The sequence below is a fragment of the Oncorhynchus mykiss genome, chromosome 9, assembly GCF_013265735.2.
Source record: "Oncorhynchus mykiss isolate Arlee chromosome 9, USDA_OmykA_1.1, whole genome shotgun sequence".
Taxonomy (NCBI): Eukaryota; Metazoa; Chordata; class Actinopteri; order Salmoniformes; family Salmonidae; genus Oncorhynchus; species Oncorhynchus mykiss.
Window position 1 is genome coordinate 78,747,407 of NC_048573.1, and position 24,672 is coordinate 78,772,078.

Here is a 24,672-nt window from a genome sequence, read left to right on the forward strand (position 1 = left end):
AGGGGAAAGAAATGGTCTGACCTTAAACTGTAGGGGAGATAAATGGTCTATAAGGGGAAATAAATGGTCTGACCTTAAACTGTAGGGGAAAGAAATGGTCTATAAGGGGAAATAAATGGTCTGACCTTAAACTGTAGGGGAAAGAAATGGTCTGACCTTAAACTGTAGGGGAAAGAAATGGTCTGAAAGGGGAAAAAAATGGTCTGACCTTAAACTGAAAGGGGAAGAAATGGTCTGACCTAAACTGTAGGGGAAAGAAATGGTCTGACCTTAAACTGTAGGGGAAAGAAATGGTCTATAAGGGGAAATAAATGGTCTGACCTTAAACTGTAGGGGAAAGAAATGGTCTGACCTTAAACTGTAGGGGAAAGAAATGGTCTGAAAGGGGAAAAAATGGTCTGACCTTAAACTGAAAGGGGAAGAAATGGTCTGACCTAAACTGTAGGGGAAAGAAATGGTCTGACCTTAAACTGTAGGGGAAAGAAATGGTCTATAAGGGGAAATAAATGGTCTGACCTTAAACTGTAGGGGAAAGAAATGGTCTGACCTTAAACTGTAGGGGAAAGAAATGGTCTGAAAGGGGAAAAAATGGTCTGACCTTAAACTGAAAGGGGAAGAAATGGTCTGACCTAAACTGTAGGGGAAAGAAATGGTCTGACCTTAAACTGTAGGGGAAAGAATAGCCATACATAACCTGCAGGAAAATCACATAAATAACTACTACTAGCCTAGACTGAGTAGAGATAAGATAATATAAATAACTACTACTAGCCTAGACTGAGTAGAGATAAGATAATATAAATAACTACTCATGTGGTTTTCTGTGTCATACTGAAGAGCAGAATTGATCGTAAGTCCATTTTATAAATGAGGCCCCTGGTCTCACCTGAACACATACTAGTCCTGGTAGCCAGTGGTGGAAAAAGTACTCAATTGTAATACCCAAGTAAAAGTTAAGACACTGCAATTGAAAATGACTCAAGTAAAAGTGAGTCACCCAGTAAAATACTTATTGTATTTAAAAAGTATTTGGTTTTAAATATTGAAGTATCAAAAGTAAATGTATAAAGTTTCAAATTCCTTGTCTTTAAGGAAACCAGATGGCACAATTTTAACTTAGAAACAAAGCATTTGTTTTTAGTGAGTGGATAGCATCCAGATCAGAGGCAGAGGGATGACCTGGGATTAGTGAGTCCTCCAGATCAGAGACAGTAGGGATGACCTGGGATGTTCTCTGTTTAGTGAGTCCTCCAGATCAGAGGCAGTAGAGATGACCAGGGATGTTCTCTGTTTAGTGAGTCCTCCAGATCAGAGGCAGTAGGGATGACCAGGGATGTTCTCTGTTTAGTGAGTCCTCCAGATCAGAGGCAGCGCCGACAAAGATGGCCGCCTCGCTTCGCGTTCCTAGGAAACTATGCAGTGTTTTGTTTTTTTACGTGTTATTTCTTACATTAGTACCCCAGGTCATCTTAGGTTTCATTACATACAGTCGAGAAGAACTACTGAATATAAGATCAGCGTCAACTCACCATCAGTACGACCAAGAATATGTTTTTCGCGACGCGGATCCTGTGTTCTGCCTTTCACCCAGGACAACGGAGTGGATCCCATGCAGCGACCCAAAAAAACGACTCCGAAAAAGAGGGAACCGAGGCGGTCTTCTGGTCAGACTCTGGAGACGGGCACATCGTGCACCACTCCCTAGCATCCTTCTCGCCAATGTCCAGTCTCTTGACAACAAGGTTGATGAAATCCTTGGTAGCATTCCAGGGTAGCAAGGGTAGCATTCCAGAGGGACATCAGAGACTGTAACGTTCTTTGCTTCACTGAAACATGGCTCACTGGAGAGACGCTATCGGGGGCGGTGCAGCCAGCGGGTTTCTCCACGCATCGCGCCGACAGAAACAAACATCTTTCTGGTAAGAAGAGGGGCGGGGGCGTATGCCTTATGACTAACGAGACATGGTGTGATGAAAGAAACATACAGGAACTCAAATCCTTCTGTTCACCTGATTTAGAATTCCTCACAATCAAATGTAGACCGCATTATCTACCAAGAGAATTCTCTTCGATTATAATCACAGCCGTATATATCCCCCCCCAAGCAGACACATCGATGGCTCTGAACAAACTTTATTTGACTCTTTGCAAACTGGAATCCATTTATCCGGAGGCTGCATTCATTGTTGCTGGGGATTTTAACAAGGCTAATCTGAAAACAAGACTCCCAAAATTTTATCAGCATATCGATTGCGCAACCAGGGGTGGAAAAACCTTGGATCATTGTTACTCTAACTTCCGCGACGCATATAAGGCCCTGCCCCGCCCTCCTTTCGGAAAAGCTGACCACGACTCCATTTTGTTGATCCCTGCCTACAGACAGAAACTAAAACAAGAGGCTCCCACGCTGAGGTCTGTCCAACGCTGGTCCGACCAAGCTGACTCCACACTCCAAGACTGCTTCCATCACGTGGACTGGGACATGTTTCGTATTGCGTCAGATAACAATATTGACGAATACGCTGATTCGGTGTGCGAGTTCATTAGAACGTGCGTTGAAGATGTCGTTCCCATAGCAACGATTAAAACATTCCCTAACCAGAAACCGTGGATTGATGGCAGCATTCGCGTGAAACTGAAAGCGCGAACCACTGCTTTTAATCAGGGCAAGGTGACTGGTAACATGACCGAATACTAACAGTGCAGCTATTCCCTCCGCAAGGCTATCAAACAAGCTAAGCGTCAGTACAGAGACAAAGTAGAATCTCAATTCAACGGCTCAGACACAAGAGGCATGTGGCAGGGTCTACAGTCAATCACGGATTACAAGAAGAAATCCAGCCCAGTCATGGACCAGGTTGTCTTGCTCCCAGGCAGACTAAATAACTTTTTTGCCCGCTTTGAGGACAATACAGTGCCACTGACACGGCCTGCAACGAAAACATGCAGACTCTCCTTCACTGCAGCCGAGGTGAGTAAGACATTTAAACGTGTTAACCCTCGCAAGGCTGCAGGCCCAGACGGCATCCCCAGCCGCGCCCTCAGAGCATGCGCAGACCAGCTGGCCGGTGTGTTTACGGACATATTCAATCAATCCCTATACCAGTCTGCTGTTCCCACATGCTTCAAGAGGGCCACCATTGTTCCTGTTCCCAAGAAAGCTAAGGTAACTGAGCTAAACGACTACCGCCCCGTAGCACTCACTTCCGTCATCATGTGCTTTGAGAGACTAGTCAAGGACCATATCACCTCCACCCTACCCGACACCCTAGACCCACTCCAATTTGCTTACCGCCCAAATAGGTTCACAGACGATGCAATCTCAACCACACTGCACACTGCCCTAACCCATCTGGACAAGAGGAATACCTATGTGAGAATGCTGTTCATCGACTACAGCTCGGCATTCAACACCATAGTACCCTCCAAGCTCGTCATCAAGCTCGAGACCCTGGGTCTCGATCCCGCCCTGTGCAACTGGGTACTGGACTTCCTGACGGGCCGCCCCCAGGTGGTGAGGGTAGGCAACAACATCTCCACCCCGCTGATCCTCAACACTGGGGCCCCACAAGGGTGCGTTCTGAGCCCTCTCCTGTACTCCCTGTTCACCCACGACTGCGTGGCCACGCACGCCTCCAACTCAATCATCAAGTTTGCGGACGACACAACAGTGGTAGGCTTGATTACCAACAACGACGAGACGGCCTACAGGGAGGAGGTGAGGGCCCTCGGAGTGTGGTGTCAGGAAAATAACCTCACACTCAACGTCAACAAAACTAAGGAGATGATTGTGGACTTCAGGAAACAGCAGAGGGAACACCCCCCTATCCACATCGATGGAACAGTAGTGGAGAGGGTAGCAAGTTTTAAGTTCCTCGGCATACACATCACAGACAAACTGAATTGGTCCACTCACACAGACAGCATCGTGAAGAAGGCGCAGCAGCGCCTCTTCAACCTCAGGAGGCTGAAGAAATTCGGCTCGTCACCAAAAGCACTCACAAATTTCTACAGATGCACAATCGAGAGCATCCTGGCGGGCTGTATCACCGCCTGGTACGGCAACTGCTCCGCCCACAACCGTAAGGCTCTCCAGAGGGTAGTGAGGTCTGCACAACGCATCACCGGGGGCAAACTACCTGCCCTCCAGGACACCTACACCACCCGATGTTACAGGAAGGCCATAAAGATCACCAAGGACATCAACCACCCGAGACACTGCCTGTTCACCCCGCTATCATCCAGAAGGCGAGGTCAGTACAGGTGCATCAAAGCTGGGACCGAGAGACTGAAAAACAGCTTCTATCTCAAGGCCATCAGACTGTTAAACAGCCACCACTAACATTGAGTGGCTGCTGCCAACATACTGACACTGACACTGACTCAACTCCAGCCACTTTAATAATGGGAATTGATGGGAAATGATGTAAATATATCACTAGCCACTTTAAACAATGCTACCTTATATAATGTTACTTACCCTACATTATTCATCTCATATGCATACGTATATACTGTACTCTATATCATCGACTGTATCCTTATTGTAACGGTTTTCTTGATGAGAAGGAGAGTCGGACCAAAATGCAGCGTGTAGATTGCGATCCATGTTTTAATGAACAAACGTAAAAACACGAATCAATGCAAACACTACAAAATAAAGAACGTGATGAACGTAACGAAAACCTAAAACAGCCTATCTGGTGAAAAACACATAGACAGGAACAATCACCCACAAACACACAGTGAAACCCAGGCTACCTAAATATGGTTCCCAATCAGAGACAATGACGAACACCTGCCTCTGATTGAGAACCATATCAGGCCGAACATAGAACTGGACAAACTAGACATGTAACATAGAATGCCCACTCAGATCACACCCTGACCAACCACAACATAGAAATATACAAAGTAAACTATGGTCAGGGTGTGACAGTACCCCCCCCCCAAGGTGCGGACTCCGGCCGCAAAAACTGAACCTATAGGGGAGGGTCTGGGTGGGCATCTGTTCGCGGTGGCGGCTCTGGCGCTGGACGTGGACCCCACTCCATAATCGTTTTAGTCCACCTCCTTAGCGTCCCTAGATAGGTTACCCTCCTTAATGACCGCTCGGGACAGAGGGACAGCTCGGGACAGAGGTAGCTCAGCACTGAGAGGAAGCTCAGCACTGAGAGGAAGCTCAGCACTGAGAGGAAGCTCAGGCAGGTAGTTGGATCCGGCAGATCCTGGCTGGCTGGCGGTTCTGGCAGATCCTGGCTGACTGGCGGTTCTGGCAGATCCTGGCTGACTGGCAGATCTGGAAGATCCTGGCTGACTGGCAGATCTGGAAGAGTCTGGTCGACTGGCAGATCTGGAAGAGTCTGGTCGACTGGCAGATCTGGAAGAGTCTGGTCGACTGGCAGATCTGGAAGAGTCTGGTCGACTGGCAGATCTGGAAGAGTCTGGTCGACTGGCAGATCTGGAAGAGTCTGGTCGACTGGCAGATCTGGAAGAGTCTGGTCGACTGGCAGATCTGGCAGATCCTGGCCGACTGGCAGATCTGGCAGAGTCTGGCCGACTGGCAGATCTGGCAGAGTCTGGCCGACTGGCAGATCTGGAAGAGTCTGGTCGACTGGCAGATCTGGAAGAGTCTGGTCGACTGGCAGATCTGGAAGAGTCTGGTCGACTGGCAGATCTGGAAGAGTCTGGTCGACTGGCAGCTCCATGCTGACTGGCTGCTCCATGCTGACTGGCAGCTCTGGCTGCTCCATGCTGACTGGCTGCTCCATGCTGACTGGCAGCTCTGGCTGCTCCATGCTGCCTGGCTGCTCCATGCTGACTGGCGGCCCTGGCTGCTCCATGCTGACTGGCGGCTCTGGCTGCTCCATGCTAACTGGCAGCTCTGGCGGCTCCTTGCAAACTGGCAGCTCTGGCGGCTCCTTGCAAACTGGCAGCTTTGGCGGCATCCTGCAGACTGGCAGCTCTGGCGGCTCCTTGCAGACTGGCAGCTCCCTGCAGACTGGCAGCTCCTTGCAGACTGGCAGCTCTATGCAGACTGGCAGCTCCTTGCAAACTGGCAGCTCCTTGCAAACTGGCAGCTCCTTGCAAACTGGCAGCTCCTTGCAAACTGGCAGCTCCTTGCAAACTGGCAGCTCCTTGCAAACTGGCAGCTCCTTGCAAACTGGCAGTTCTGAACAGGCGGGAGACTCCGGCAGCGCTGTAGAGAAGGAAGGCTCTAACAGCGCTAAACAGGCGGGAGACTCCGACAGCGCTGAAGAGGAGGAAGGCTCTGGCAGCGCTGGACAGGCGAGGCGCACTGTAGGCCTGATGCGTGGTGCTGGCACGGGTGGTACTGGGCCGAGGACACGCACAGGAAGCCTGGTGCGGGGAGCTGCTACCGGAGGGCTGGGGTGTGGAGGTGGTACTGGAAAAACCGGACCGTGCAGGCGCACTGGAGCTCTTGAGCACCGAGCCTGCCCAACCTTAGCTGGTTGAATGCTCACGGTCGCCCTGCCAGTGCGGCGAGGTGGAATAGCCCGCACTGGGCTACGCAGGCGAACCGGAGACACCGAGCGCAAGGCTGGTGCCATGTAAGCCGGCCCAAGGAGACGCACTGGGGACCAGCTGCGTAGAGCCGGCTTCATGGCATTAGGCTCGACGCTCAATCTAGCCCGGCCGACACGCGGAGCTGGAATATACCGCACCGGGCTATGCACCCGCACTGGAGACACCGTGCGCACCACTGCATAACACGGTGCCTGTCCGGTCTCTCTAGCCCCCCGGTAAGCACAGGGAGTCTGCCCAGGTCTCCTACCTGGCGTAGCCATACTCCCTGTTAGCCCCCCCCCAAGAAATTTTTGGGGCTGCCTCTCAGGCTTCCATCCGCTACGTCGTGCTGCCTCCTCATATCTGCGCCTCTCAGCTTTCGCCGCCTCCAGTTCTTCTTTGGGGCGGCGATATTCTCCTGGCTGAGCCCAGGGTCCTCTTCCTTCTAATTCGTCCTCCCATGTCCATACCTCCTCTTTGGGCTGCTCCTGTTGCCTCTTCTGCTGCTGCACCTTTGGGCGGCTACACTCCCCTGGTTTAGCCCAGGGTCCTCTCCCGTCGAGGATTTCCTCCCATGTCCAGAAATCCTTATTGCGCGTCTCCTCGCGCTGCTCCTGCCTGTTGACACGCTGCTTGGTCCTTTTGTGGTGGGTGATTCTGTAACGGTTTTCTTGATGAGAAGGAGAGTCGGACCAAAATGCAGCGTGTAGATTGCGATCCATGTTTTAATGAACAAACGTAAAACACGAATCAATGCAAACACTACAAAATAAAGAACGTGATGAACGTAACGAAAACCTAAAACAGCCTATCTGGTGAAAAACACATAGACAGGAACAATCACCCACAAACCCACAGTGAAACCCAGGCTACCTAAATATGGTTCCCAATCAGAGACAATGACGAACACCTGCCTCTGATTGAGAACCATATCAGGCCGAACATAGAACTGGACAAACTAGACATGTAACATAGAATGCCCACTCAGATCACACCCTGACCAACCACAACATAGAAATATACAAAGTAAACTATGGTCAGGGTGTGACACTTATGTAATACATGTATCACTAGCCACTTTAACTATGCCACTTTGTTTACATACTCACCTCATGTATATACTGTACTCGATACCATCTACTGCTCTGCTATGCTGCTCTGTACCATCACTCATTCATATATCCTTATGTACATATTCTTTATCCCCTTACACTGTGTATAAGACAGTAGTTTTGGAATTGTTAGTTAGATTACTTGTTGGTTATTACTGCATTGTCGGAACTAGAAGCACAAGCATTTCGCTACACTCGCATTAACATCTGCTAACCATGTGTATGTGACAAATAAAATTTTATTTGATTTGAGTAAAGATGACCAGGGATTAGTGAGTCCTCCAGATCAGAGACATTAGGGATGACCAGGGATGTTCTCTGTTTAGTAAGTTCTCCAGATCAGAGGCAGTAGGGATGACCAGGGATGTTCTCTGTTTAGTAAGTTTGATTGAATCGAGCCCAAAGCAGCATACAGACTGGGATTCACCCTGAACCATGTTTAGGCAGCGTCTTTATTTACTATATCCTGAAAAGTGAAAACATACCTGGGGGGGGGGGGGGGAATCACAGAAGCACAACAGTAGCACAGGACCGGAGACATTGTTCTAATAGATTAATCCTCTATGAATGATAGAGGACCAGACAACAGCCTCTTCAGTTCAACAGGAAGTCAATTTAACAGCATCATCAGTAACATCTAACTTAAATAAACCACAGAAAAATCTATAAATCAATAACAGAAACGCCTCTCCTTGTTCACAGTAAACACAGAGGGTCATCTAATCCTCTGGTCATCACCCCCCTCCCTCCCTAACCTCTGACCCCAAATACCTGACTGTCTGGTCAAGAGGTGTGTCCAGAACATTCTGCCCTGATCCATGGGGGTCTCAACCTTCCCTCGTAGCAACATTTAACTGTTAAGTCACATTGTAAACCTCATAGTAACATTTAACTGTTAAGTCACATTGTAAATTTCATAGTAACATTTTTGTATGGATGTAACTTCATGGTACCACTGTGTCCCTTCAGTTCCATTGAAGCATAGAATAACTCCCTGTTACACTGAACATCTAAAAACACACAAAACAACCCTAGTGAAACCCAGTCTGCTTCTGAAATGTCACCCTACCAGGGTCCGTAAGGCCACCGCCATAGGGCTCTGGTTAAAAGTAGTGCACTATAGAGGGAATAAGCCATTTCAGAAGCAGTCCTAGTTTACCTATACACTACTACCCTAGGCTGCTATAGACACAATCACAAGGTCAAACACGTTTTTACTAATAAAATACACATCATATAGCTGCTATTCATGTAAAGAACAACATGAGCTGATAATAATAACATCATATAGCATACAACATGAGCTGATAATAATAACATCATATAGCTGCTATTCATGTAGAATACAACATGGGCTGATAATAATAACATCATATAGCTGCTATTCATGTAGAATACAACATGGGCTGATAATAATAACATCATATAGCGGCTATTCATGTAGAATACAACATGGGTTGATAATAATAACATCATATAGCTGCTATTCATGTAAAGAACAACATGAGCTGATAATAATAACATCATATAGCTGCTATTCATGTAAAGAACAACATGAGCTGATAATAATAACATCATATAGCTGCTATTCATGTAAAGAACAACATGAGCTGATAATAATAACATCATTTAGCTGCTAGTCAGGTAAAGAACAACATGAGCTGATAATAATAACACCATATAGCTGCTATTCAGGTAAAGAACAACATGGGCTGATAATAATATCATAGCTAGTCAGGTAAAGAACAACATGAGCTGATAATAATAACATTTAGCTGCTATTCAGGTAAAGAACAACATGAGCTGATAATAATAACATCATATAGCTGCTATTCATGTAAAGAACAACATGGGCTGATAATAATAACATCATAGCTATTCAGGTAAAGAACATCATGAGCTGATAATAATAACATATAGCTGCTATTCATGTAAAGAACAACATGGGCTGTATTGACTAAACATGATCATTTAGAATCTTTACAGTAAGTTAACAAAAACGATGGACAGACGCACTCTTCCCTTCAGTAACAGAAATATTCGCCCCCCCCCCCCCCCCCCGGCCCCTATTCCCCCCCTCCTCCGGACCCTATTCCCCCTTCTCCTCCGGGACCCTATTCCCCCTCCTCTTCCGTACCCTATTCCCCCTCCTCTTCCGTACCCTATTCCCCCTCCTCTTCCGTACCCTATTCCCCCTCCTCCTCCGGACCCTATTCCCCCTCCTCCTCCGGACCCTATTCCCCCTCCTCCTCCGGACCCTATTCCCCCTCCTCCTCCGGACCCTATTCCCCCCCTCCTCCGGACCCTATTCCCCCCCTCCTCCGGACCCTATTCCCCCCCTCCTCCTCCGGTTCCCTATTCCCCCTCCTCCTCCGGCCCCTATTCCCCCTCCTCCTCCTCCGGCCCCTATTCCTCCTCCTCCGGCCCCTATTCCCCCCCTCCTCCTGACCCTATTCCCCCTCCTCCTCCGGACCCTATTCCCCCCCCTCCTCCGGACCCTATTCCCCCCCCTCCTCCGGACCCTATTCCCCCCCCTCCTCCGGACCCTATTCCCCCCCCTCCTCCGGACCCTATACCCCCCCTCCTCCGGACCCTATTCCCCCCCCTCCTCCGGCCCCTATTCCCCCCCCTCCTCCGGCCCCTATCCCCCTCCTCCGGCCCCTATCCCCCTCCTCCGGCCCCATCCCCCTCCTCCGGCCCCATCCCCCTCCTCCGGCCCCATCCCCCTCCTCCGGCCCCTATCCCCCTCCTCCGGCCTCTACACCCCTCCTCCGGCCCCTATCCCCCTCTTCCGGCCCCTATCCCCCTCCTCCGGCCCGTAAACCACTCCTCCGGCCCCTATCCCCCTCCTCCGGCCCCTATCCCCCTCCTCCGGCCCCTATCCCCCTCCTCCGGCCCCTATCCCCCTCCTCCGGCCCCTATCCCCCTCCTCCGGCCCGTATACCCCTTCCTCCGGCCCCTATCCCCCTCCCCTATACCCCTCCTCCGGCCCCTATCCCCCTCCCCTATCCCCCTCCTCCGGCCCCTATCCCCCTCCTCCGGTCCCTATCCCCCTCCTCCGGCCCCTATCCCCCTCCTCCGGCCCCTATCCCCCTCCTCCGGCCCCTATCCCCCTCCTCCGGTCCCTATCCCCCTCCTCCGGCCCCTATCCCCCTCCTCCGGCCCCTATCCCCCTCCTCCGGTCCCTATCCCCCTCCTCCGGCCCCTATCCCCCTCCTCCGGCCCCTATCCCCCTCCTCCGGCCCCTATCCCCCTCCTCCGGCCCCTATCCCCCTTCTTCATTCCATTAATTTTCATGCGCTGAGTGGTCTGGTTGCTATGGTGACTAAAGGAATGATCTCAACAAGTAGTGTAAGGTGTGTGTGTGTGTTTGGGGCATTATTTGCTTGTGGTATGTGTGTTAGTCAGTCTGTGGTACGGAGATAGCAGGTCCCTTGGGGTCATCAAAACGGTCCATGGTGTGTAGCTGCATGATCATATGGAGGCCGTAGGTCAGGACCATGAGCATCAGTAGACTGGTGAGCAGTCCCATCCAGATACCAGGACTGAAGAACCCTGCACAGTCACTGGCATAGGAGAACTCTCCCCCTGCCACGTTGAAGCCCTGGATCTAGAGGGGGGTGGGGAGACGGGAGAGAGTGATAGAGGGGGGTGGGGGAGAAGAGAGAGAGAGGGGAGAAAGAGCACGGAGGAGGGGGAATAGGGAGAGAGAGAGAGGGGAGACAGGAGAGAGTGATAGAAGGGGGGTGGTGAGAGAGACAGGGGAGACGGGAGAGAGTGATAGAGGGGGGGTGGGGGAGAAGAGAGAGAGAGGACATGGGAGAGAGAGGGGGGGGTGGTGAGAGAACGGGGGGAGACGGAAGAGAGTGATAGAGGGGGGGTGGGGGAGAAGAGAGAGAGAGGGGAGACGGGAGAGAGTGATAGAAGGGGGGTGGGAGAAAGAGCAACAGTAGAAAGTGTGTCAACGGTCAGCTTGTATTGTACCGTCTGGTTTCAGACACACTGCAAACACAGAAACACAGACCCTACCTGGAAGTCCGTGAAGGAGACCCTCCACTGGTTAGCAGGGTCTTTGGAGGTGCGCGGAACCAGCAGGGGGTATCTGAAGTTAGTGACTGACTGACAGCGGTAGGAGTACTCAGCCGGCGCGTACACATTACGGCTCCCGTTAAACGTTGCTTTCTGACCGTCGTATTCTATCTCCACGGCGTCTAGCGTGAACCAGCGGCGAGCTGACACCTTGTAGTGGCGCTGGGACATGGCAAACCTGGAGACACACACAACATTAGTTCAAATGTCTTGGTTTGTAACAGTGTGTGTGTGTGTGTCTCCAGTCAACTCACACTAGTTTGAAGGAGCGATGTCCCAGGATGTTCTCATAGTTTAGAACCAGACTGACAGAGAGATGAAAGAAAGATATTTTATTAAAAAGAAAAATCGACTACAACAAAATTCATCCCAATCATTCCCACGTTCAACAAGGCTGCTCTTCCCATGGTTCCAGCACTAAACCCCCTGACCTGGAGTGTGATTGGTTGCAGAGGGAGCCCTGGAGCCTAGGGGTCACGCCCTCTCCAAAGGTCAGAGAGGTGAGGTCGTGTCGTTCCCAGCGACCACCACGGAGCACGCTCACGGTCAGGTTCTCCGCCCACAGCATGATACAGCCGGCTCCGCCCTCCTAGGGAGAGAAGATCAGAAATAAATCCTCATCTCTTAAAGGTAGAATCAGCACAAAGCAAACAGCTGTATCTGGCTGACTGCCACAACAACTAAGAGCATGAAATGAGGCTAAACTTCTCTACTGCTCCGTTACCCCGTTACAGCAGTACCACCTACTGCTCCGTTACCCCGTTACAGCAGTACCACCTACTGCTCCGTAACCCCGTTACAGCAGTACCACCTACTGCTCCGTTACAGCAGCACCACCTACTGCTCCGTAACCCCGTTACAGCAGTACCACCTACTGCTCCGTTACAGCAGCACCACCTACTGCTCCGTTACCCCGTTACAGCAGTACCACCTACTGCTCCGTTACCCCGTTACAGCAGTACCACCTACTGCTCCGTAACCCCGTTACAGCAGTACCACCTACTGCTCCGTTACAGCAGCACCACCTACTGCTCCGTAACCCCGTTACAGCAGTACCACCTAGTGCTCCGTTACAGCAGCACCACCTACTGCTCCGTTACAGCAGCACCACCTACTGCTCCGTTACCCCGTTACAGCAGTACCACCTACTGCTCCGTTACAGCAGCACCACCTACTGCTCCGTTACAGCAGCACCACCTACTGCTCCGTTACCCCGTTACAGCAGTACCACCTACTGCTCCGTTACAGCAGCACCACCTACTGCTCCGTTACAGCAGCACCACCTACTGCTCTGTTACCCTGTTACAGCAGCACCACCTACTGCTCCGTTACCCTGTTACAGCAGCACCACCTACTGCTCCGTTACCCCGTTACAGCAGTACCACCTACTGCTCCGTAACCCCGTTACAGCAGTACCACCTACTGCTCCGTTACCCCGTTACAGCAGTACCACCTACTGCTCCGTTACCCCGTTACAGCAGCACCACCTAATGCTCCGTTACAGCAGTACCACCTACTGCTCCGTTACAGCAGCACCACCTACTGCTCCGTTACAGCAGCACCACCTACTGCTCCGTTACAGCAGCACCACCTACTGCTCCGTTACAGCAGCACCACCTACTGCTCCGTTACAGCAGCACCACCTAATGCTCCGTTACAGCAGCACCACCTACTGCTCCGTTACAGCAGCACCACCTACTGCTCCGTTACAGCAGCACCACCTACTGCTCCGTTACCCCGTTACAGCAGTACCACCTACTGCTCCGTTACCCCGTTACAGCAGCACCACCTACTGCTCCGTTACCCCGTCACAGCAGTACCACCTACTGCTCCGTTACCCCGTTACAGCAGTACCACCTACTGCTCCGTTACCCCGTTACAGCAGCACCACCTACTGCTCCGTAACCCCGTTACAGCAGTACCACCTACTGCTCCGTTACCCCGTCACAGCAGTACCACCTACTGCTCCGTTACCCCGTTACAGCAGTACCACCTACTGCTCCGTCACCCCGTTACAGCAGTACCACCTACTGCTCCGTTACAGCAGTACCACCTACTGCTCCGTTACCCCGTTACAGCAGCACCACCTAATGCTCCGTTACAGCAGTACCACCTACTGCTCCGTTACCCCGTTACAGCAGCACCACCTACTGCTCCGTTACCCCGTTACAGCAGTACCACCTACTGCTCCGTTACCCCGTCACAGCAGTACCACCTACTGCTCCGTTACAGCAGTACCACCTACTGCTCCTTTACCCCGTTACAGCAGCACCACCTACTGCTCCGTTACCCCGTTACAGCAGTACCACCTACTGCTCCGTTACCCCGTTACAGCAGTACCACCTACTGCTCCGTTACCCCGTCACAGCAGTACCACCTACTGCTCCGTTACAGCAGTACCACCTACTGCTCCGTTACCCCGTTACAGCAGCACCACCTAATGCTCCGTTACAGCAGTATTACCTACTGCTCCGTTACCCCGTTACAGCAGCACCACCTACTGCTCCGTTACCCCGTTACAGCAGCACCACCTACTGCTCCGTTACCCTGTTACAGCAGTACCACCTACTGCTCCGTTACAGCAGTACCACCTACTGCTCCGTTACCCTGTTACAGCAGTACCACCTACTGCTCCGTTATCCCGTCACAGCAGTACCACCTACTGCTCCGTTACCCGGTTACAGCAGTACCACCTACTGCTCCGTTACCCGGTTACAGCAGTACCACCTACTGCTCCGTTACCCGGTTACAGCAGTACCACCTACTGCTCCGTTACCCCGTTACAGCAGTACCACCTACTGCTCCGTTACCCCGTTACAGCAGCACCACCTACTGCTCCGTTACCCCGTTACAGCAGCACCACCTACTGCTCCGTTACCCCGTTACAGCAGTACCACCTACTGCTCCGTTACCCCGTTACAGCAGTACCACCTACTGCTCCGTTACCCCGTTACAGCAGTACCACCTACTGCTCCGTTACCCCGTTACAGCAGCACCACCTACTGCTCCGTTACCCCGTCACAGCAGTACCACCTACTGCTCCGTTACCCCGTTACAGCAGTACCACCTACTGCTCCGTTACCCCGTTACAGCAGCACCACCTACTGCTCCGTAACCCCGTTACAGCAGTACCACCTACTGCTCCGTTACCCCGTCACAGCAGTACCACCTACTGCTCCGTTACCCCGTTACAGCAGCACCACCTACTGCTCCGTTACCCCGTTACAGCAGTACCACCTACTGCTCCGTTACCCCGTTACAGCAGTACCACCTACTGCTCCGTTACAGCAGTACCACCTACTGCTCCGTTACCCCGTTACAGCAGCACCACCTAATGCTCCGTTACAGCAGTACCACCTACTGCTCCGTTACCCCGTTACAGCAGCACCACCTACTGCTCCGTTACCCCGTTACAGCAGTACCACCTACTGCTCCGTTACCCCGTCACAGCAGTACCACCTACTGCTCCGTTACAGCAGTACCACCTACTGCTCCTTTACCCCGTTACAGCAGCACCACCTACTGCTCCGTTACCCCGTTACAGCAGTACCACCTACTGCTCCGTTACCCCGTTACAGCAGTACCACCTACTGCTCCGTTACCCCGTCACAGCAGTACCACCTACTGCTCCGTTACAGCAGTACCACCTACTGCTCCGTTACCCCGTTACAGCAGCACCACCTAATGCTCCGTTACAGCAGTATTACCTACTGCTCCGTTACCCCGTTACAGCAGCAACACCTACTGCTCCGTTACCCCGTTACAGCAGCACCACCTACTGCTCCGTTACCCTGTTACAGCAGTACCACCTACTGCTCCGTTACAGCAGTACCACCTACTGCTCCGTTACCCTGTTACAGCAGTACCACCTACTGCTCCGTTATCCCGTCACAGCAGTACCACCTACTGCTCCGTTACCCGGTTACAGCAGTACCACCTACTGCTCCGTTACCCGGTTACAGCAGTACCACCTACTGCTCCGTTACCCGGTTACAGCAGTACCACCTACTGCTCCGTTACCCGGTTACAGCAGTACCACCTACTGCTCCGTTACCCCGTTACAGCAGTACCACCTACTGCTCCGTTACCCCGTTACAGCAGCACCACCTACTGCTCCGTTACCCCGTTACAGCAGCACCACCTACTGCTCCGTTACCCCGTTACAGCAGTACCACCTACTGCTCCGTTACCCCGTTACAGCAGTACCACCTACTGCTCCGTTAACCCGTTACAGCAGTACCACCTACTGCTCCGTTACCCCGTTACAGCAGCACCACCTACTGCTCTGTTACCCCGTCACAGCAGTACCACCTACTGCTCCGTTACCCCGTTACAGCAGTACCACCTAGTGCTCCGTTACCCTGTTACAGCAGTACCACCTACTGCTCCGTTATCCCGTCACAGCAGTACCACCTACTGCTCCGTTACCCCGTCACAGCAGTACCACCTACTGCTCCGTTACCCCGTCACAGCAGTACCACCTACTGCTCCGTTACCCCGTTACAGCAGCACCACCTACTGCTCTGTTACCCCGTCACAGCAGTACCACCTACTGCTCCGTTACCCCGTTACAGCAGTACCACCTAGTGCTCCGTTACCCCGTTACAGCAGTACCACCTACTGCTCCGTTATCCCGTCACAGCAGTACCACCTACTGCTCCGTTACCCCGTCACAGCAGTACCACCTACTGCTCCGTTACCCCGTCACAGCAGTACCACCTACTGCTCCGTTACCCCGTCACAGCAGTACCACCTACTACTCCGTTACCCCATCACAGCAGCACCACCTACTGCTCCGTTACAGCAGCACCACCTACTGCTCCGTTACAGCAGCACCACCTACTGCTCCGTTACCCCGTCACAGCAGCACCACCTACTGCTCCGTTACCCCGTCACAGCAGCACCACCTACTGCTCCGTAACCCTGTTACAGCAGCACCACCTCCTGCTCCGTTACCCCGTCACAGCAGTACCACCTACTGCTCCGTTACCCCGTCACAGCAGCACCACCTACTGCTCCGTAACCCTGTTACAGCAGCACCACCTCCTGCTCCGTTACCCCGTCAAGGCAGTACCACCTACTGCTCCGTTACCCCGTCACAGCAGCACCACCTACTGCTCCATTACCCCGTTACAGCAGCACCACCTACTGCTCCGTTACCCCGTTACAGCAACACCACCTACTGCTCCATTACCCTGTTACAGCAGTACCACCTACTGCTCCGTTACAGCAGTACCACCTACTGCTCCGTTACCCCGTCACAGCAGTACCACCTACTGCTCCGTTACCCCGTCACAGCAGCACCACCTACTGCTCCATAACAGCAGTACCACCTACTGCTCCGTTACCCTGTTACAGCAGTACCACCTACTGCTCCGTTATCCCGTCACAGCAGTACCACCTACTGCTCCGTTACCCGGTTACAGCAGTACCACCTACTGCTCCGTTACCCGGTTACAGCAGTACCACCTACTGCTCCGTTACCCGGTTACAGCAGTACCACCTACTGCTCCGTTACCCCGTTACAGCAGTACCACCTACTGCTCCGTTACCCCGTTACAGCAGTACCACCTACTGCTCCGTTACCCCGTTACAGCAGCACCACCTACTGCTCCGTTACCCCGTTACAGCAGCACCACCTACTGCTCCGTTACCCCGTTACAGCAGTACAACCTACTGCTCCGTTACCCCGTTACAGCAGTACCACCTACTGCTCCGTTACCCCGTTACAGCAGTACCACCTACTGCTCCGTTACCCCGTTACAGCAGCACCACCTACTGCTCTGTTACCCCGTCACAGCAGTACCACCTACTGCTCCGTTACCCCGTTACAGCAGTACCACCTACTGCTCCGTTACCCCGTTACAGCAGTACCACCTAGTGCTCCGTTACCCCGTTACAGCAGTACCACCTACTGCTCCGTTATCCCGTCACAGCAGTACCACCTACTGCTCCGTTACCCCGTCACAGCAGTACCACCTACTGCTCCGTTACCCCGTCACAGCAGTACCACCTACTGCTCCGTTACCCCGTTACAGCAGCACCACCTACTGCTCTGTTACCCCGTCACAGCAGTACCACCTACTGCTCCGTTACCCCGTTACAGCAGTACCACCTAGTGCTCCGTTACCCCGTTACAGCAGTACCACCTACTGCTCCGTTATCCCGTCACAGCAGTACCACCTACTGCTCCGTTACCCCGTCACAGCAGTACCACCTACTGCTCCGTTACCCCGTCACAGCAGTACCACCTACTGCTCCGTTACCCCGTCACAGCAGTACCACCTACTACTCCGTTACCCTATCACAGCAGCACCACCTACTGCTCCGTTACAGCAGCACCACCTACTGCTCCTGTACCCCGTCACAGCAGCACCACCTACTGCTCCGTTACCCCGTCACAGCAGCACCACCTACTGCTCCGTAACCCCGTTACAGCAGCACCACCTCCTGCTCCGTTACCCCGTCACAGCAGTACCACCTACTGCTCCGTTACCCCGTCACAGCAGCACCACCTACTGCTCCATTACCCCGTTACAGCAGCACCACCTACTGCTCCGTTACCCCGTTACAGCAGCACCACCTACTGCTCCATTACCCTGTTACAGCAGTACCACCTACTGCTCCGTTACAGCAGTACCACCTACTGCTCCGTTACCCCGTCACAGCAGTACCACCTACTGCTCCGTTACCCCGTCACAGCAGCACCACCTACTGCTCCATAACAGCAGTACCACCTACTGCTCCGTTACCCCGTTACAGCAGCACCACCTACTGCTCCGTCACAGCAGCACCACCTACTGCTCCGTTACCCCGTTACAGCAGCACCACCTACTGCTCCGTTACCCCGTTACAGCAGTACCACCTACTGCTCCGTTACCCCGTTACAGCAGCACCACCTACTGCTCCGTTACCCCGTCACAGCAGTACCACCTACTGCTCCGTTACAGCAGTACCACCTACTGCTCCGTTACCCCGTTACAGCAGCACCACCTAATGCTCCGTTACAGCAGTATTACCTACTGCTCTGTTACCCCGTTACAGCAGCACCACCTACTGCTCCGTTACCCCGTTACAGCAGCACCACCTACTGCTCCGTTACCCTGTTACAGCAGTACCACCTACTGCTCCGTTACAGCAGTACCACCTACTGCTCCGTTACCCTGTTACAGCAGTACCACCTACTGCTCCGTTATCCCGTCACAGCAGTACCACCTACTGCTCCGTTACCCGGTTACAGCAGTACCACCTACTGCTCCGTTACCCGGTTACAGCAGTACCACCTACTGCTCCGTTACCCGGTTACAGCAGTACCACCTACTGCTCCGTTACCCCGTTACAGCAGTACCACCTACTGCTCCGTTACCCCGTTACAGCAGCACCACCTACTGCTCCGTTACCCCGTTACAGCAGCACCACCTACTGCTCCGTTACCCCGTTACAGCAGTACCACCTACTGCTCCGTTACCCCGTTACAGCAGTACCACCTACTGCTCCGTTACCCCGTTACAGCAGTACCACCTACTGCTCCGTTACCCCGTTACAGCAGCACCACCTACTGCTCCGTTACCCCGTCACAGCAGTACCACCTACTGCTCCGTTACCCCGTTACAGCAGTATCACCTACTGCTCCGTTACCCCGTTACAGCAGCACCACCTACTGCTCCGTAACCCCGTTACAGCAGTACCACCTACTGCTCCGTTACCCCGTCACAGCAGTACCACCTACTGCTCCGTTACCCCGTTACAGCAGCACCACCTACTGCTCCGTTACCCCGTTACAGCAGTACCACCTACTGCTCCGTTACCCCGTTACAGCAGTACCACCTACTGCTCCGTTACAGCAGTACCACCTACTGCTCCGTTACCCCGTTACAGCAGCACCACCTAATGCTCCGTTACAGCAGTACCACCTACTGCTCCGTTACCCCGTTACAGCAGCACCACCTACTGCTCCGTTACCCCGTTACAGCAGTACCACCTACTGCTCCGTTACCCCGTCACAGCAGTACCACCTACTGCTCCGTTACAGCAGTACCACCTACTGCTCCTTTACCCCGTTACAGCAGCACCACCTACTGCTCCGTTACCCCGTTACAGCAGTACCACCTACTGCTCCGTTACCCCGTTACAGCAGTACCACCTACTGCTCCGTTACCCCGTCACAGCAGTACCACCTACTGCTCCGTTACAGCAGTACCACCTACTGCTCCGTTACCCCGTTACAGCAGCACCACCTAATGCTCCGTTACAGCAGTATTACCTACTGCTCCGTTACCCCGTTACAGCAGCAACACCTACTGCTCCGTTACCCCGTTACAGCAGCACCATCTACTGCTCCGTTACCCTGTTACAGCAGTACCACCTACTGCTCCGTTACAGCAGTACCACCTACTGCTCCGTTACCCTGTTACAGCAGTACCACCTACTGCTCCGTTATCCCGTCACAGCAGTACCACCTACTGCTCCGTTACCCGGTTACAGCAGTACCACCTACTGCTCCGTTACCCGGTTACAGCAGTACCACCTACTGCTCCGTTACCCGGTTACAGCAGTACCACCTACTGCTCCGTTACCCCGTTACAGCAGTACCACCTACTGCTCCGTTACCCCGTTACAGCAGCACCACCTACTGCTCCGTTACCCCGTTACAGCAGCACCACCTACTGCTCCGTTACCCCGTTACAGCAGTACCACCTACTGCTCCGTTACCCCGTTACAGCAGTACCACCTACTGCTCCGTTACCCCGTTACAGCAGTACCACCTACTGCTCCGTTACCCCGTTACAGCAGCACCACCTACTGCTCTGTTACCCCGTCACAGCAGTACCACCTACTGCTCCGTTACCCCGTTACAGCAGTACCACCTAGTGCTCCGTTACCCTGTTACAGCAGTACCACCTACTGCTCCGTTATCCCGTCACAGCAGTACCACCTACTGCTCCGTTACCCCGTCACAGCAGTACCACCTACTGCTCCGTTACCCCGTCACAGCAGTACCACCTACTGCTCCGTTACCCCGTTACAGCAGCACCACCTACTGCTCTGTTACCCCGTCACAGCAGTACCACCTACTGCTCTGTTACCCCGTCACAGCAGTACCACCTACTGCTCCGTTACCCCGTTACAGCAGTACCACCTACTGCTCCGTTATCCCGTCACAGCAGTACCACCTACTGCTCCGTTACCCCGTCACAGCAGTACCACCTACTGCTCCGTTACCCCGTCACAGCAGTACCACCTACTGCTCCGTTACCCCGTCACAGCAGTACCACCTACTACTCCGTTACCCCATCAAAGCAGCACCACCTACTGCTCCGTTACAGCAGCACCACCTACTGCTCCGTTACAGCAGCACCACCTACTGCTCCGTTACCCCGTCACAGCAGCACCACCTACTGCTCCGTTACCCCGTCACAGCAGCACCACCTACTGCTCCGTAACCCTGTTACAGCAGCACCACCTCCTGCTCCGTTACCCCGTCACAGCAGTACCACCTACTGCTCCGTTACCCCGTCACAGCAGCACCACCTACTGCTCCGTAACCCTGTTACAGCAGCACCACCTCCTGCTCCGTTACCCCGTCAAGGCAGTACCACCTACTGCTCCGTTACCCCGTCACAGCAGCACCACCTACTGCTCCATTACCCCGTTACAGCAGCACCACCTACTGCTCCGTTACCCCGTTACAGCAACACCACCTACTGCTCCATTACCCTGTTACAGCAGTACCACCTACTGCTCCGTTACAGCAGTACCACCTACTGCTCCGTTACCCCGTCACAGCAGTACCACCTACTGCTCCGTTACCCCGTCACAGCAGCACCACCTACTGCTCCATAACAGCAGTACCACCTACTGCTCCGTTACCCTGTTACAGCAGTACCACCTACTGCTCCGTTATCCCGTCACAGCAGTACCACCTACTGCTCCGTTACCCGGTTACAGCAGTACCACCTACTGCTCCGTTACCCGGTTACAGCAGTACCACCTACTGCTCCGTTACCCGGTTACAGCAGTACCACCTACTGCTCCGTTACCCCGTTACAGCAGTACCACCTACTGCTCCGTTACCCCGTTACAGCAGCACCACCTACTGCTCCGTTACCCCGTTACAGCAGCACCACCTACTGCTCCGTTACCCCGTTACAGCAGTACCACCTACTGCTCCGTTACCGCGTCACAGCAGTACCACCTACTGCTCCGTTACCCCGTCACAGCAGTACCACCTACTGCTCCGTTACCCCGTCACAGCAGTACCACCTACTGCTCCGTTACCCCGTCACAGCAGCACCACCTACTGCTCCGTTACCGCGTCACAGCAGTACCACCTACTGCTCCGTTACCCCGTTACAGCAGTACCACCTACTGCTCCGTTACCCCGTTACAGCAGTACCACCTACTGCTCCGTTACCGCGTCACAGCAGTACCACCTACTGCTCCGTTACCCCGTCACAGCAGTACCACCTACTGCTCCGTTACCCCGTTACAGCAGTACCACCTACTGCTCCGTTACCGCGTCACAGCAGTACCACCTACTGCTCCGTTACCCCGTCACAGCAGTACCACCTACTGCTCCGTTACCCCGTTACAGCAGTACCACCTACTGCTCCGTAACCGCGTCACAGCAGTACCACCTACTGCTCCGTTACCCCGTTACAGCAGTATTACCTACTGCTCCGTTACAGCAGTACCACATACTGCTCCGTAACCCCGTCACAGCAGTACCACCTACTGCTCCGTTACCCCGTCACAGCAGTGTGAAGAGTACCATGTACTCTGGCAGATTTTTAAGGGCGAGTGCAATGTCTTGTATCACTCTCGTTTACAAGACTTGTTTATAATATCCTGGTGAGTCTCAGTTGATTATTTCATAGTGTATTTATTATCCAACTAAAAAGAGGCTCTTTACATGCAGTGTGTGTGTGTGTGTGTGTGTGTGTGTGTGTGAGAGAGAACCTTATACTCCACTGGTGGGTAGACTCCTGTCCTGTCTGATGTCCTGTCGTTGACCTTCTTCTCTGCCCTTTCCTTCTCCCTCTGTCTCTCTCTCTCCCTCTTTCTGTCTCCGTACTGCAATAGAGAGCGCCCTCCTCTTACACCAGCCTCCATATCCATTGAAATAGATGGCACCTGCTAGAGAGAAGGAAAGAGAGATGGTTAGCAGGATACGTCAAATGGTGACTATCCAGGAAAACAATACAATGTATGTATGTTTGTGCATGAATCTGGTTCACTGACAATACAAACAGGTGTGTGTTTGTGCATGAATCTGGTTCATTGACAATACAAACAGGTGTGTGTTTGTGCCTGGTCTGCCTTCATCAGAGCCTTCTGAAAAGGAACATCCACAGTGCTGTCGGTAAGTATGCAGACATCCACAGTGCCGTCGGTAAGTATGCAGACATACACAGTGCCGTCGGTAAGTATGCAGACATACACAGTGCCGTCGGTAAGTATGCAGACATACACAGTGCCGTCGGTAAGTATGCAGACATACACAGTGCCGTCGGTAAGTATGCAGACATCCACAGTGCCGTCGGTAAGTATGCATACATCCACAGTGCCGTCGGTAAGTATGCAGACATACACAGTGCCGTCGGTAAGTATGCAGACATCCACAGTGCCGTCGGTAAGTATGCAGACATACACAGTGCCGTCGGTAAGTATGCATACATCCACAGTGCCGTCGGTAAGTATGCAGACATACACAGTGCCGTCGGTAAGTATGCAGGCATACACAGTGCCGTCGGTAAGTATGCAGACATCCACAGTGCCGTCGGTAAGTATGCAGACATACACAGTGCCGTCGGTAAGTATGCAGACATACACAGTGCCGTCGGTAAGTATGCAGGCATACACAGTGCCGTCGGTAAGTATGCAGGCATACACAGTGCCGTCGGTAAGTATGCAGGCATACACAGTGCCGTCGGTAAGTATGCAGACATCCACAGTGCCGTCGGTAAGTATGCATACATCCACAGTGCCGTCGGTAAGTATGCAGACATACACAGTGCCGTCGGTAAGTATGCAGACATCCACAGTGCCGTCGGTAAGTATGCAGACATACACAGTGCCGTCGGTAAGTATGCATACATCCACAGTGCCGTCGGTAAGTATGCAGACATACACAGTGCCGTCGGTAAGTATGCAGGCATACACAGTGCCGTCGGTAAGTATGCAGACATCCACAGTGCCGTCGGTAAGTATGCAGGCATACACAGTGCCGTCGGTAAGTATGCAGGCATACACAGTGCCGTCGGTAAGTATGCAGGCATACACAGTGCCGTCGGTAAGTATGCAGACATCCACAGTGCCGTCGGTAAGTATGCAGACATACACAGTGCCGTCGGTAAGTATGCAGGCATACACAGTGCCGTCGGTAAGTATGCAGACATCCACAGTGCCGTCGGTAAGTATGCAGACATACACAGTGCCGTCGGTAAGTATGCAGGCATACACAGTGCCGTCGGTAAGTATGCAGGCATACACAGTGCCGTCGGTAAGTATGCAGGCATACACAGTGCCGTCGGTAAGTATGCAGACATCCACAGTGCCGTCGGTAAGTATGCAGACATACACAGTGCCGTCGGTAAGTATGCAGGCATACACAGTGCCGTCGGTAAGTATGCAGACATACACAGTGCCGTCGGTAAGTATGCAGACATACACAGTGCCGTCGGTAAGTATGCAGGCATACACAGTGCCGTCGGTAAGTATGCAGGCATACACAGTGCCGTCGGTAAGTATGCAGGCATACACAGTGCCGTCGGTAAGTATGCAGACATCCACAGTGCCGTCGGTAAGTATGCAGACATACACAGTGCCGTCGGTAAGTATGCAGACATACACAGTGCCGTCGGTAAGTATGCAGACATACACAGTGCCGTCGGTAAGTATGCAGACATCCACAGTGCCGTCGGTAAGTATGCAGACTTTTCCA

The 24,672-nt window shown here is 52.9% G+C and overlaps 1 protein-coding gene and 3 long non-coding RNA genes across 5 annotated transcripts in view; all 4 read right to left on the bottom strand.

The window, feature by feature from the left end:
• Positions 1 to 10,877: 10,877 nt before the first annotated feature.
• The window catches only part of LOC110532877 (V-type proton ATPase subunit S1-like), a 29,160-nt gene continuing 15,365 nt past the window's right edge, over positions 10,878 to 24,672 (bottom strand). Inside the window, exons 6-10 of one of the 2 annotated variants that reach the window (XM_036989136.1) lie at positions 22,689 to 22,862; positions 12,161 to 12,318; positions 11,984 to 12,034; positions 11,670 to 11,907; positions 10,878 to 11,250 (exon numbers count right to left, since the gene is read on the bottom strand). In XM_036989136.1, the coding sequence (XP_036845031.1) occupies positions 11,041 to 11,250; positions 11,670 to 11,907; positions 11,984 to 12,034; positions 12,161 to 12,318; positions 22,689 to 22,862 (831 nt within the window). In that variant the 3' untranslated portion in view covers positions 10,878 to 11,040. Of the gene's footprint in view, positions 11,251 to 11,669; positions 11,908 to 11,983; positions 12,035 to 12,160; positions 12,319 to 22,688; positions 22,866 to 24,672 lie in introns of both variants that reach the window. The other variant, XM_036989134.1, reaches the window with a different exon arrangement.
• Positions 15,276 to 15,578, bottom strand: LOC118966135. Its single transcript, XR_005053413.1, has 3 exons — positions 15,539 to 15,578; positions 15,377 to 15,410; positions 15,276 to 15,316 (listed from the first exon to the last, which is right to left on the bottom strand). It is a non-coding gene; the product is annotated as an uncharacterized LOC118966135 (long non-coding RNA).
• Positions 18,539 to 18,890, bottom strand: LOC118966134. The gene is made up of 3 exons (XR_005053412.1): positions 18,851 to 18,890; positions 18,689 to 18,722; positions 18,539 to 18,594 (listed from the first exon to the last, which is right to left on the bottom strand). It is a non-coding gene; the product is annotated as an uncharacterized LOC118966134 (long non-coding RNA).
• On the bottom strand, positions 19,832 to 20,134 carry LOC118966136. The gene is made up of 3 exons (XR_005053414.1): positions 20,095 to 20,134; positions 19,933 to 19,966; positions 19,832 to 19,872 (listed from the first exon to the last, which is right to left on the bottom strand). It is a non-coding gene; the product is annotated as an uncharacterized LOC118966136 (long non-coding RNA).